Genomic DNA, 14,387 nt, shown 5'->3' on the forward strand with positions numbered 1-14,387 from the left:
AACCTTCCTTTTGTGGTCATAAACCTTGTGTTAAAATTTCATAGATTTCCATTCACTTTTACTAAAGTTAGAGTGCGAAAACTAAAAGTATTCGGACGACGACGACGACGCAGACGACGACGACGCAGACGACGACGCCAACGTGATAGCAATATACGACGAAAATTTTTTCAAATTTTGCGGTCGTATAAAAACGATAAATTTATCAATTTTTCAATTTGTAAAGCGGCATAACTCTAGAACAATTAAAGGGACGCCACCAAAATTCAAACTTGATCTGTGTATAGTGTGGGAATAAGTGTTGTGTATAAGTTTTATAACATTTGGTTGGTGCAAATGGAAACCAATTTTGGGGTGTATGGACAGACAGATGAACAAGGGTAAAACTTAATGCCCGCTCTGCTACGACAAGGGCATAACAAAACATGAATTATTGTATCATAAAAATGAGGTCTAGATCTATGATTCAATATACAATAGTTCTATCTAATGTATTTATCAAAGTTGTACAAAATCGAACATGTAAAATGTGGTTTGTTTATAGTTAACACGTGTTTAGTTTGATTGGGATATTGAGTTCATGAGGGTGGTTTAAAGTCATTCGAGCCATTGCAGTCGAAGTGTACAGTTGCATTTTGCAAAATAAATAATATTAATAATCATATTATTTATTTTCAGATTTGTGGACCACAAGTATGGGGAAACCAGTACAAGCTGCTTAATAGCTATATATTTATATGAACTTTCAACAATATTATACTTATATTTATAATAAAATGTGCGCTTGTCTCTGCAAGGGACTTAGCTAAATTGCAAAAAACATATGATCAAGGTTACATGAATATTGTGGCACATCCATGTACACTGAACAATAAATATATGTACCAAAACAAGCTTGTCACTCCACAAAACTCATTGTGGTGGCTGACAATGTGATTTCTAAAATTCCAAATCAATTTGTATTTCATTGTGTTTTTGTTTTATCATTTGATGCTGAAAGTTATAAACGTTATAATATTGATTTGTATGGAACTTTTTTTACTTATTCAAAGTACTTAGTTTTGGTATTGTTAAATATAGTGTAAACTACCATATGTTACAATTACTATTATAAAAGGAACATATATATATATGTCAATGAGACAACAACATAATGAAATAAAATCTCAATATACCAGTAATGTGCTCCATTTGTTGATATTAACATTTTTTAAACAATATAATGTATGAGTTAAATACCTAATGTATAATATTTTTTTTCAAGCCCAATTAAGTATGCAAACCTCAAGTAAATAAGACCACATCTGTTCTCACCATATTTGTTGGAAATGTATGAAACCTTCAAATCATATAATCTATCCATCAGGCATACTATAAACTATAAACAACACAAAAACAACTTAAGTTTAATTAAGCCATACATCAAAGACATACATAAAATAAAACTTTATAAATCTGTTTCTAAACATTTTCTTCAATAGTTTAAATCTAAATGGTTTAACTAAACCACAGTCCACTCAGTATGAGGCTCCAGCTGGTCTTACTGTAGATTTTATGGACTCTGGAATCTTAAATTCACCAAGTGATGGAGCATAATAATTTTCACGGACGTATGGTGCTGTAATAAATGGACACACCTTCTCAAATGAGTGTAGTTTGACATTAAGATCTTCCAATGTTGGGCATCCAGTCAATGTATCTGAAACATGCTCCTGAAAAATAATCAAAATGATGAACTAATGTAAAGTCACATACGATAACTTATCAATCCAATAACTTTGTTATACACATAAATTCTATCAATCAAAGTTCATGTAAGTACTGAAGGGAAGCAAAATTAAATATTGTATTTAATCAAAGCATTGGATGTAGTTGATTCAATTCAATTATAATTCTGAATAAAGGAAGAAATGTTCTATTTTTAAAGATGACTAACAATGACATCATTAATATTTTTAAACCAGATATTACATTCCTACACCTTTCAAAAGTAAAGTAATTGTCTTGACAAGTATAACATCCATTTTGTAACTTCAATATCTGAGCATATATTTCATTGATAAGTGTCTGGAAATGTTCATGTATAAAATGTTATGATCAATGCACTACATTTTGTGTATCTCAAAGGTAGTGATAAACTCTGGAAGATTTAGATATCAAGTCAGTATCTTAGGGTTTTGATTGCATTTCATGCAATCTTTACCCAAAATATGGACATAGTTTACGATTGGCAACCAATCTAAGTTTAAGGCCAATATGATCAACTTTCTAATACAGTGATGTATTTCCTTCAAAAAAACAAAACAATGCATCATCTTATGATTAGAAAGAGATTTCTTCACAGAATAGAAATGTAATTCATGGATACAGTAAACACTAGTTCTCAACTAATGGAAACTGTTCATATCTGAGAGCTGTGGTACTTTCTTTGTCTGAACAAAACTGCTTTTTATACTAGCTGAACCTTCTTTATGTGCAATGTTTTCTGAATTTACTGGGTTATTTAATATTTTTTGTCATTTTTTATTGGAATGCTATAAAAATATAAAGACAAGATTGGTATTGAAACAAGTGAAAAATGTGACTGTATCCTTGTCTGTGATATAGCACATTCCCTATGTTAGTTACATGTAGATAATTTCAACAACAGATATCTGCAGTCAGCTAACATACAGCACCCTAAGACCTTAATATGCCACATACTGCAGCATCATTATTAATTTCTAGATACAATTTTTAATGAGTAAAGGGGAACCATAAATTTTCTAAAGTCTAGTTTGCAGACTTATACAAAACAATCTGGGAAATATTTTTTTTCTTTAATCCACAACAATTGGGTAGTAACGGTAAAAATTCTTGCCAAGTGACGTTAACGGTAATTTTTAGTGCATGACGATAAAATGTACACTATCTTTTAGACGACAAGAAAATCAGCTGAATTTGACGAATCACGCTATTTTTTTTCCCAAAAATTATTTGAGACATCTGACCAATCACGATAAGGATAGTTTGACGAATCACAGTAAAATTTTAACCAATTTGACGCTAACGGTAGCCAAAAATGATCGTTTGACGCCTGACGGTAAAGGGCATTACCACTCTCACAAATCTGTTACCATGAATATAAATGAATACACAGTAAATACAGTAATCTTACCTTTTCAAGTCTGTCCAATACAAATCTTGGATATCCATGAGATAAAAACTGAACTTTGTCAAAGAATTGGGCTCTTGCCCTGAAAAAAGAATTAGTAAATAGTGAATTACTATCAGATTTAAAAGGCAAGTTCAATGTTAACTAACAATGATGCACTGGTCTGTTTGTAATTAAAGTTAGAAAAGCACATCAAATGGAAAACTTTATAAAAACAAGAATGTGTTTAAGGAAATAAATGCCACTGCAGAAACTTGCTTATAATAAGTGAAAATACTTTATGAGAGCATTTGATGTCACTAGTTTTAAAGAAGTCTTAGTCTTGTGGTGTGTGTCAATTTCATATTTTGACTGGTTTGTTTTTATATTTCTTTTGTAATAAGTTTTCTGGTTATAATTCTGTTGTGTCTTGTGAATTTCTCAGTTCTTGAATAATGTATTGATTCTTTTATTTCCAATTTCTTTAAACAAAACAAATTTCTAGGTTCCCAGTTATAAGGGGACATAACTCTAGAACGATAATTGCTCACTACCTTTTCAAACTCTGTCTAAGACTTTTGGTTATTAGTGTTGTGTATAAGTTTCATAAAATGTGTATGATACAAACTTAAGTAAAAGTGTGGAATAGATAAATTTACAAGTTTTATTACTACATGCATGTAATAAAATATAAGCATAAATATATTCAATAATCTTACTTAAAGTATGGCCCAATTCCACATATATTTCCTGTTGGATATCTGGCACATTTATAGATAAAATCTAGAATATCACATAAATAGTAACTGCCAGGCCTGAAATTAACAAAACAAACAACTACTTTTAAATTCTCATTATATCATAAGCACTCTACAAAATTAAACAAATATCATTTGCTAAGTCTCAATTGGCAGGTGTTTCATAGGAAATACCTATATTAACCTATCAATTACACTAACAATCACCTTAATAGTAGTTGTCCAATGCCAGACATAGCATTCTGTATTTTAAATGATTTTCACCATTTGGAGCATTTGGTGGTAATTGCAGATGTTTGGTTGTTTTTGCTAAAGGAAAAAGGGACAATAAGGACTTTATTTGGCTCAAATATTACAGCAAATTTGACCGATAGCTCACTTGATCTAAAATACATCCCTGCAAAACTATGGTAAATAGAGTTGAGAAAATACATTTTTGTTTTTATATTTGATGAGGTTTCAACCTATAGTGAAATTTGTATATAAAGCAAAATTTCATTATTCATTTTTTTCCCATAATATTTGTACAATAAATTTTCTTTAAAATTATGTAGTTACTTGGTTGAGCATGCTGTTTCCAGCTTAGAAAATAGGGATAGAAATCCTTCAAAACAGCACTTTCTTCATTTGTTTTAGGAATAAGGTGCTAAGATGACGTAATTATAATTATATAACATAAGCAAGTGATAAACTATGTTGACCGGTTCTATCAAATGCAAACATACATACAATTTGTACACCATTTCTTACCCCACAAGTTCAAAGGTTTTTCCAGCTGCATCAGGATCATTCAAAGCACTCATAACACCATCAGTAACATCAGTTACCTGTAATACAAGATTAAATAATAGTTTCACTGACCCTATAAACACATTTTAAAATTGTTAACACAAGGGCTATTCCATTAAGATGTATGTGGGAGTGTAGGAAGGAAAGTTTAACTCTTGAATGTAGGTCAAGGGACTTTTTTAAGTATGTTTCTATTACTATTATGCAAAATTATCTAAAAATGGTTCTAGGAATTTTTTTTAAAGTCCCTTTCTACCCTCCCATTTTAATGGAGTAGCCCTAAGATAAATCAGGTATATACCCCCTCATATTAATTTGAACCTCAGGTTTTGATAGTGTGTTAATGTAGAATTTTATTCAACGCTTCAAAAATGAAATCAGGTTTACAGACATTTGTTTTAAAAGGCCATCAGCTTCAAATTCAAAATTGATCGTTACTATAAAAAAATATCACATTTAGAACTGTTGTAAGAATTGCAGTATAACAAGCACAACCGTTCATTATCAGATAATACCAAGAATGTGTCCATAGTACATTGATGCCCCATCCACATCATCTTTTTCTATGTTCAGTGGACTGTGAAATTGGGGTAAAAACTCTAATTTGGCATTAAAATTAGAAAGATCATATCATAGGGAACTTGTGTACTGCATCAAACCCTACCTCAACCAAAACCTTTAACCTGAGGCGGGACAGACTAACTAACAAACCAATGAACGGATGGACAAACGAACAGACAGACAAAGAAAAAGACTGACAAACCAACAAACAGACAAACGGACACACAGACCATAAACATAATGCCCACAAATGGGTCCTAAAAAGTATCAAATAAACTTGTACAAGGCTTTGAAATAAAGGACAGAAATGCTTGGCAAAGCCTGAACAAATATGTGAACCCATTTTGAAGGAAACTTACATAGACTGGTTTTTTAATTGTCTTTTGTCCCTTCTGCCATAATGGAGTCTTAAAATTTACGTATCTTCTCACTGAAAAATTATGATAAGAGGTTATATTAATTCTGCAAATAGCAACATTCATTAGACAAATTAAGTACATAAAATGTAAAGCATATATGAATGATCAACAAGTAAAACTGCAAGGTACTGCTCAGTGACGATACCCCCGCCAAAATATTTTGGTAAACAGGAAGTTGTTGAGGGATGAATCTCAAAACCCATCACAGGCTATAGCTGACTTATATGATCCCTCAAATCAAATTTCAGAAATCCTTGTATTGTAGTTCCTGAGAAAAAAGTGATAAAAGTTTTCAATTTGGCTATCATGTGTAAAATGATACAAGTGTTCGGTAAACAGGAAGTTGTTGAGTGATGAATCTGAAAATGCATCACATAGTATAACTTATTTATATAAATCCTGAAACCACATTTCAGAAATCCTTGTATTGTAGTTTCTGAGAAAAATGCGACGAAAGTTTTCAACTTAGCTATCATGTGTAAATGATACAAGTGTTTGGTAAACAGGAAGTTGTTGAGTGATGAGCCATAACCCCCAAAAGTCATAGTTAACCATCCCTTCATGGTATATGGAAACTTGTGGTATCATTTCACAGAGATTCATACACTTAAACACAAATTATTGTTTGAAAACTACAAAAATGCTTATTTTGGCAAAAACTGCCTTCCAACCCTCCCATACATTTTTTTCTGGAATAGCCCTAAAGAAATTATATTTTGACAAGAGTAAACATTTGAATAATCAGATAGAAATATGAAATGATTAGGTAAAGGCAACCATCTTAATCTACTGGAAATCAGACATACTTGTAATTATACCCCTGCTTTAAAAAAGTGAGATATACTGTTTTACCTGTGTCTGTTCATCCTTCCGTCAGTCCGTTGTCCTATGAATATTTTGTCTCATTTTTCTCAGGAATTACTTGACAAGGATTTCTGAAATTTGGTTTCAGGGTTTATATAAGTAAGTTATACCGTGTGATGTGTTTTCAGATTCATCACTCAACAAATTACTGTTTACCGAATACTTAAAATTGAGAATGGAAATGGGGAATGTGCCGAAGAGACAACAACCCGACCATAGAGCAGACAACAGCAGAAGGTCACCAACAGGTCTTCAATGCAACGAGAAATTCTCGCACCCGGAGGCGTCCTTCAGCTGGCCCCTAAACAAATATATACTGGTTCAGTGATAATGAACACCATACTAAACTCCAAATTGTACACATGAAACTAAAAGTTAAAATAATACAAGACTAACAAAGGCCAGAGGCTCCTGACTTGGGACAGGCGCAAAAATGTGGCGGGGTTAAACATGTTTGTGAGATCTCAACCCTCCCCCTATACCTCTAGCCAATGCAGAAAATTAAACGCACAACAATACGTACATTAAAATTCAGTTCAAGAGAAGTCCGAGTCTGATGTCAGAAGATGTAACCTTGTAACTTGTATCCTTTATATACGACCGCAAACAAATTTTGGCGTCATATAATGGTATCATATCGTCGTCGTCTTCGTCTGCGTTGTCCGAAGATACCTTTAGTTTCCGGACAATAACTTAAGATTAAGTGAATGGATCTCTTTAATTTTTTACCAGAAAGTCTAATGCCACTAAAGGAAGGTTGGATTGATTTTGGGGGTTATGGTCACAATAGTTTAGGAAAAAGGTTCAAAAGAAACCCTATTTTATGATTTATTTTCATTGTAAAACTGATGAAAATGGGATACAGGAAATGTTTGGAGTTTGCTGGTTAAACTGTTTGCCACTGGCCAATATGCTAGTACTACGCGACATGAAAAAAGAGCTGTATTTTCACTATTCGTGGTCACAATCCTTAAAGTCAGACATCATTTTAATCGGTATAGTGTACAGATTCAGAAAAGCTAAGAAATTTTAATCCGCCACCCAGACAATTGTAATTGATAATTATAGTGCATTATAGTGTGAAAAGTTGCTCTGATACCCATCACCCATGTATTATTAATACAATGTGCCTTCCAACCCCCCAACCCCCCCCCCCCCCCCCCTCCACATTTTTTTCTGGAATAGCCCTTACTATAATTGGAAGTTGCGTAGGTACAGATATTATATAACAAATCAGAACAGTAAGAATCACATATTTGACATTATAATAAAAATATTCAAATTCTTTGATCTGAACAAATGATGAAACCAAGAAATAAGGTATGCTATCAGACATAGCAACATTTTTAAAACAAGTCAATCTGTGAACTACTAATTATGATACCCCAACCCCGCTGAAAGTATGTGGTAAACAGGAAGTTGTTGAGTGATGAATTTTAAAACGATATTGCTCACTCATATAAAACCTGAAACGTTATTTCAGAAATCCTTGTAATGTAATTCATCAGAAAGATGTGAAAAACAATATTTATGGGACAAGCTGATGGATTCCACAGTACCTTTTTTTTTCACTTGATCTATATCTAATAAATTGCACAGTTATCAATTACATTTCATCCATTGAAAACAACTTACATCTACTAATGTAGTATCTTATAAATCTATCGTCATCACCAAATATGTCTGCTGGTCTAAATATGATGGCCTCTGGAAATTCTTCTCGTACAGCTACTTCTCCTGCATACTGAAACATATAATATTCTTTTTTAAATTACTGTATTATTGCCCATATAGAAAGTCCACTTACCAATAAGCTTCTGGCAAAGTTTTTTTTTTAAATTCTATGAACAGAATGAAGTAATTGATGTCTTAAAAGACTTTGACTCCTTACTGTCATGACTGTAGCTGAATGTAAACTTTAAAAATGTTTTTTTCATCACTGAAATTTCGAAAAAAATTAAAAAAAGAATATCTTCTTAATTCTAACCTGGTGTCATACGGCAGAATGTCTTGCTTCACCCCCAAAATGCCAAAGGCCTAACTATAAAATGTAGACAAAGGGCTAACATGCTGATCATAAATCAGAACTTTGTATCTTACCTTACTTTTAAGGAAGTCTGAGCCACCTTTTTTAAAACATTCTGGTGGGTTAGGACTTGCATTTAATGAGGAAAAATGCAGCAATTTTTTAACTCCAGCCTCTTTTGAATATTTTGCAATTTTCCTAGCTGTTACATTATGTACATCATCGTAATTAAAATTTCTGAAATGGAAAAAAAAAATCAATATCAACAAAAATACTTATAAAATACATCTTAAAAATGTGGAACAGAGTTTCAAAAATAAATCAAACACATTTTACTGCCAAGCAAGGAACACTTAACAGGCTATTATTTCAACTTGGAATTATTTTTAATTATGGAATTTGCATAATCTCTTGTGCTTGAATTTTTTACTAAATTCCATGTTTATTTTGTATTATATTGCTTTGAGCGGTGCACAACACTTTCCATTCAATGTATTTTGTATAGATAGTGTTGTGTGCCACACAGTAAATTCTATTAAAAAAGTGCTATCTTCTATGTAATAGAATTGTTGTGCGCCGTAGAGAACATTAAAATACAGAATAAACATGGAGTTTATCAAAAATTTAAAGCACAAGAAATTTTGCAAATTCCATAATTAAAACAAACTCCAAGTTGAAATAATAGCCTGTTATTTGCTAATCATAAAAGGATAGTTAAAAAATATCACAATACATGTACTAAAAGTCTTTGTTTTTCAAAAATAAGTCAAACACCTTTTAATGGTGTACAATAAAATTGAGAATGGAAATGGGGAATGTGTCAAAGAGACAACAACCCGCCCAAATAAAAAACAACAGCAGAGGGTCACCAAATGAACATTTGCTATCATAAATGAACAGAATAATAAATACGATATCAAAATAGTCTCTGTTAAATGCATTCATATCTTTTTCAAACTAAGGGAGATTAGGAACTTGATGTCATACCTTGTTTCAAATTCTCTTCCAATGAGGTTGACTACAGCTGTAGAGTACTTCAAAACTTTTCTTATGTCATCATCATTTCGCACATCAATTTCCTGTCAATAATTATTTAAGAGATAAAAATAAATTAAAAATTACAACAGAAATTACTGAAATTATTGTAAGTTATAAATTTCAACAAACATATGGTAAAATTAAAAGCTTATAATTCTACTGTATTACTTTCCAAGAATAATACTGAAGAAATAGTATACCACTGTTTGTGATTTTTTTTTTATAAATGTTGAAAAGAAGGATTCATATAATAGTTTGTATTTGAAGAAAATATATAATATCTTTTCACATCTGAAAATGTAGTCAAAATAATAAACGGAAGGATTTTTAATTACCTTACAGAAAAATCTATACTTGACTTACAAATAATTTACAGAATAACTGATAAACTGTGAAAACTCTTAGGACGAACTCCACAGTAACTTTTAGAAAATTTGGACACTGGGGTATCCTATAACTAGCTTGCCAAAAATAGAGGAGAGCAGCTCTCCACTGCCCTTAAAGTCTTTCCCTGTGCATTTTTGTTTTTTATAGTAAAATGTATATTTCTCAATACAAAATTATCATTCTTACTACTGAGAAAAATATTTTTTAAACCCCAAAATTTCTATAAATCCTGCTTACATGCATAATTAACTGTCCTAAATCTGCGGAAGGCTTCATACCCCAACATCTAGCATCATCTCCTCGCCATGGTAATATAATCTGACTTCCTGTCTTTCCTAAAATAAAATAAATATGTAAAGTCAAGTATATAATTTGATAACAGAGTTTAAAAGTTCTGACTTCATTTTTCAGAATGAGAATCAAGAGATAAAGGTACTCAAGGTATTTAAGAGATGGTAAAAATTGTTGCTTATGTGGTAAAGCAATACTATAAATAAGAATAAAAGATTTAAGAAAGCACAAATATAACATTTGATTTGATGACACAAAGGGATATTTACCAGGTTTGATTCTCCTCTCTTCATCTTTTTTTTCTGGTAAATTTTGACAAAATTAACATGAAATCTTTTTACTGTTTGACATAGTCTGTGACAATATTGTTAATTCACTTGTTGGAATTGGGCTTAGATGGAGTTTTCATAATAAAATTGAGAATTGAAATGGGGAATGTGTCAGAGACAACAACCCAACCAAAGAGCAGAAAACAGCAAAAATGAGTACTCTTATATCGATACTTTGTGTGTTTTTTAAAATTTTGTTATATGTTTTTGTGCTTGGTAGTGGTACTGATTTGATGAGTTTGTTCTTATATTGTACTGTTAAATCACTTTTCCTGTTAAGATATGGATTAAGAGCTCACAAGTAAAGGAGAAGGTTCACGAAGGCTTAAATTGGCCCTGATTTTTTTATGTTTTTTAAATCGGGCCAAAATATTACAAATTTCACATAGAAATACGTGTGATAATATTATTAAGACAAACATATTTTTTCTAGCACTTGCCTTTACAATTTATGGTGCTATCACTCCTTAAATAAGCATAATTTGTATGAAAAGGTCAATTTTGGTACTTTTTTCCATAATTTTTAATTGTTTTTGGCATAATTAACCTTGGCCGCCATCTACGATCCAAAAAGTTGTTACATTGATGAAATCTATATCAAAATTGGAACCTTTTGGTTACAAAACATTTTGGATCGTAGATGGCGGCCAAGGTGTTTTTAAAGCTTTTAGGTCTGAAAAATGCACAAGCTCAACATATTTTGACAAAACATCCAAAATGGGCTTACTTTGAAGAATATTATGTTCTCTTATGAAAAGAACTGATATGTTTAGCATTTAGACTTTTGAAATAGACCCATTTACGAACCAAATTGGGACCTTTGTGGTGTTTTATGATAAAGTTGATATTTTAGGCCATTTTGTGCCATAAGTGAACCTTGTCCTTTAACACAACAATCCCAAGTTAAGAACCTTTGATGCAATGGTTGCTTGTAATTTGGAGAACTATAACTGTTTTTATGTTGACTGTTCAATGTTGTCTTTAAATCTATATATGAATTACGCCTCTAATTTTTTTTTTTTAATTTATCCCATTTTCTCCTCAACCTTCTATAGATGTCTATACCAATGTATTGGTTTTGTCCATTGTTAAATGCAATATGGCGATCTTATTTGTAAATTTAAGGGGAAGTATGGAAATAAGGAAGATTATTTTCTAGACACTTAATATTCAACATAGTTCAACGGCTAACATGACTTATTAGAATTTTAAAACACTATTCTAATGGTACACCATGAACATTGATGAAAACAGGATTGAATGGATACAACTTCCCGTTTAAAAACTGTTGAAAAGCTGCAAAAAGCTGACCATGCTGACAGGTACCTTCACTGCCTCAGTTCATAAATTTAATATAATGTCATTTCCTATCTGATTTTAAAACATAATTATATACATGTATATATAAAATTACCTAATCTATTCACTATAAATCTTCCTAAAAATCCAGTTGATCCAAAAACCGTAACTACTTCTCCACTGAAAGACGATCGGCCACCAGTTCCTCTCTTATAGTTTTGTATAGTAACATCACTTTTATCTCTTTTCTGCACTGTATAGTAGCCAATACATCTTGGCAAGTCTTTCCCTAAAACATAATTAGAAAGTAAATGAACCAGAATTTCCTAAATTTTATTAGTTCAAAGCTCTTCTTTGGATTTACCATATACCAGTCAGGTTCATTTGGAAAGCTCAAAGCCAACTGATACATGTATATATAAGAACCAAACATTTTCAAGATCTATATCTTAAGAAAACTTAACATTGAAAATTGATTATTAATTCAAAGTCACTGGACCATAACATAAAGAACAGTGTCTCAAAATAGCCATCAAATTGTAGATAATAATGCAACTTTATATAGAATATCATTGATCTATCAAAAGTAGTTCCTATCAAATTTAAATAAGCAGAAAACTTAACAATTGTTGAAGCCATCATCACTATTGCTGTCAGCGTAAAAACAATCACTATCTCTTTCTTTCAATTGAGACAATAATTCTATATCCACTATAGTTCAAATGAAGTGGATGTAAGCAACTATCAGGCAACCATACATTATGGTTATTGAATAAATATTTGTATGATAATATATATTTGGAATGTGTATTTTTTTGTTTCCTCCACGAATGTCAAATTGTTATTTTCTATTTTCTGTCATAAAAGATATACGAATCAAGTACCAAAGTCAAATGAAAATATTTTAAAGTCTTAACCATGTGTGACATATAAATATAGAAATTCATTTGTACTGTAAATACAGTACTGTCAGTAGATACACATTTTTGTTAAGTAATATTCCTTTTAATAACAAACATGGACAAATTTTTGTCAAAAACAATTACTGCATTTACATGTAAATTGCATGTACCTGTATGTTTTGATTGAGTTCAGTAATTTCAATTGATATTTTACAGTGTATCTTTCTATGTTGTAATTATGTTACACTTGTTTCAGGGTAGGGTGAAGGATAGCTCCTATTAAAAAGTTCAAACCAACTGCATTTGTTTGCACCTGTCCTAAGTCATTGTAAGTCAGGATCATGATGTTCAGCATGTTCAGTCGTTATTTGTTGATGTGGTTATAAATTGTGTTTCTCCTTTCTTTTTTTATACAGATTATACCATTAGTTTTCATGTTTGATTGGTTTACACTACCAGTAGTCATTTTTGGGGCCTTTAATAGCTTCCTGTTAGGTGTGAGCCAAGGCTGTGTGTTCAAGGCTGTTCTTAAGACTTATAATAGTTTACTTTTACAAATTGTGACTTGGATGGAGAGTTGTCTCATTGGCACTTTAATATACCACATCTTCTTACATCTAAGTAATACAATCATGACAATGCTTGATGGTGTAAACAAGTTGAATAATCATCATTTAATTAAATCTTATAATCATTGATAATTGATAATGAAATATGACAGAATTTGATGATTTCTCTATGGTGATAAAAAGTGTACAATACATTAAAACTAGACAGTTACTGGTATATAAGGGTGGTAATGGGGGTACCTTCATGACGAATCAAGGTAAAAATTTCTTGCCAAATGACGTAAACAGTACTGTTTGGTGCATCATGATAAAATGTGCATTTTCTTTTAGATGATAAAACAATCAAATGATTTGACGAATCATGTTAATTTTTTTCTAAAAATAACGGTAACAATAATTATTTGAGAACTCTGACGAATAACGGTAAGGATATTTTGACTAATCAGGACAAAATTTTAAACAATTTGATGCTAACGGTAACCAAAAATGACCTTTTGATGACTGACGGTAAAGGGCATTACTACCCTCCTATATGAACTGATGAATGGTGAATTTCTATAAATTAAATCTCCGAAATCAATTATCATGCATGAGCCAAAAAAAAAAAAAAATAAACACAAATGGGACAGCTTTAATTTTGATGATGTGCCGATTTGTCATATTGCTGGAGTGTCTTTCTCAGGTGCCGAATTGTCTGGTCCGAACTATCTATTTTCAATATAAGTCTATATATTCAAATTTTCAAGGTACGAAGCCAGGGATGGTTTACTCTTTTCAAATGAACAAAGACCATTGCCTTAATCTGTGAATGACTATGATACTTGTATATTTGTCTCTTTGCATTTTTTATGTCAGTGTGATAGAAATGTGTATTTTAAAGTGAATCTTACGGCCAAGACCAATGACCTGTCTCACGGTCAGAGTTGCCATTCTTGGTTGACAAATGTAATGTAGAAGCTTTCTTTTGACAATGATTAATTCAACCTTTTAAACACTTTAATGATCTTATTCTGATCTATATC

General features: G+C 31.4%; 1 protein-coding gene across 1 annotated transcript; it reads right to left on the bottom strand.

The window, feature by feature from the left end:
• Window positions 1-1,394: 1,394 nt before the first annotated feature.
• Window positions 1,395-14,368, bottom strand: LOC143083187 (NADH dehydrogenase [ubiquinone] 1 alpha subcomplex subunit 9, mitochondrial-like). The gene is made up of 11 exons (XM_076259424.1): window positions 14,256-14,368; window positions 12,010-12,183; window positions 10,213-10,310; window positions 9,538-9,629; window positions 8,625-8,787; window positions 8,160-8,268; window positions 5,601-5,671; window positions 4,642-4,718; window positions 3,853-3,948; window positions 3,158-3,236; window positions 1,395-1,712 (listed from the first exon to the last, which is right to left on the bottom strand). The coding sequence occupies exons 1-11, from the start codon at window positions 14,293-14,295 to the stop codon at window positions 1,518-1,520; spliced, it is 1,194 nt and encodes a 397-aa protein (XP_076115539.1). The 5' UTR covers window positions 14,296-14,368; the 3' UTR covers window positions 1,395-1,517.
• Between the last annotated feature and the right edge of the window lie 19 nt (window positions 14,369-14,387).

The sequence above is a fragment of the Mytilus galloprovincialis genome, chromosome 7 (assembly GCF_965363235.1).
Source record: "Mytilus galloprovincialis chromosome 7, xbMytGall1.hap1.1, whole genome shotgun sequence".
Classification (NCBI taxonomy): domain Eukaryota; kingdom Metazoa; phylum Mollusca; class Bivalvia; order Mytilida; family Mytilidae; genus Mytilus; species Mytilus galloprovincialis.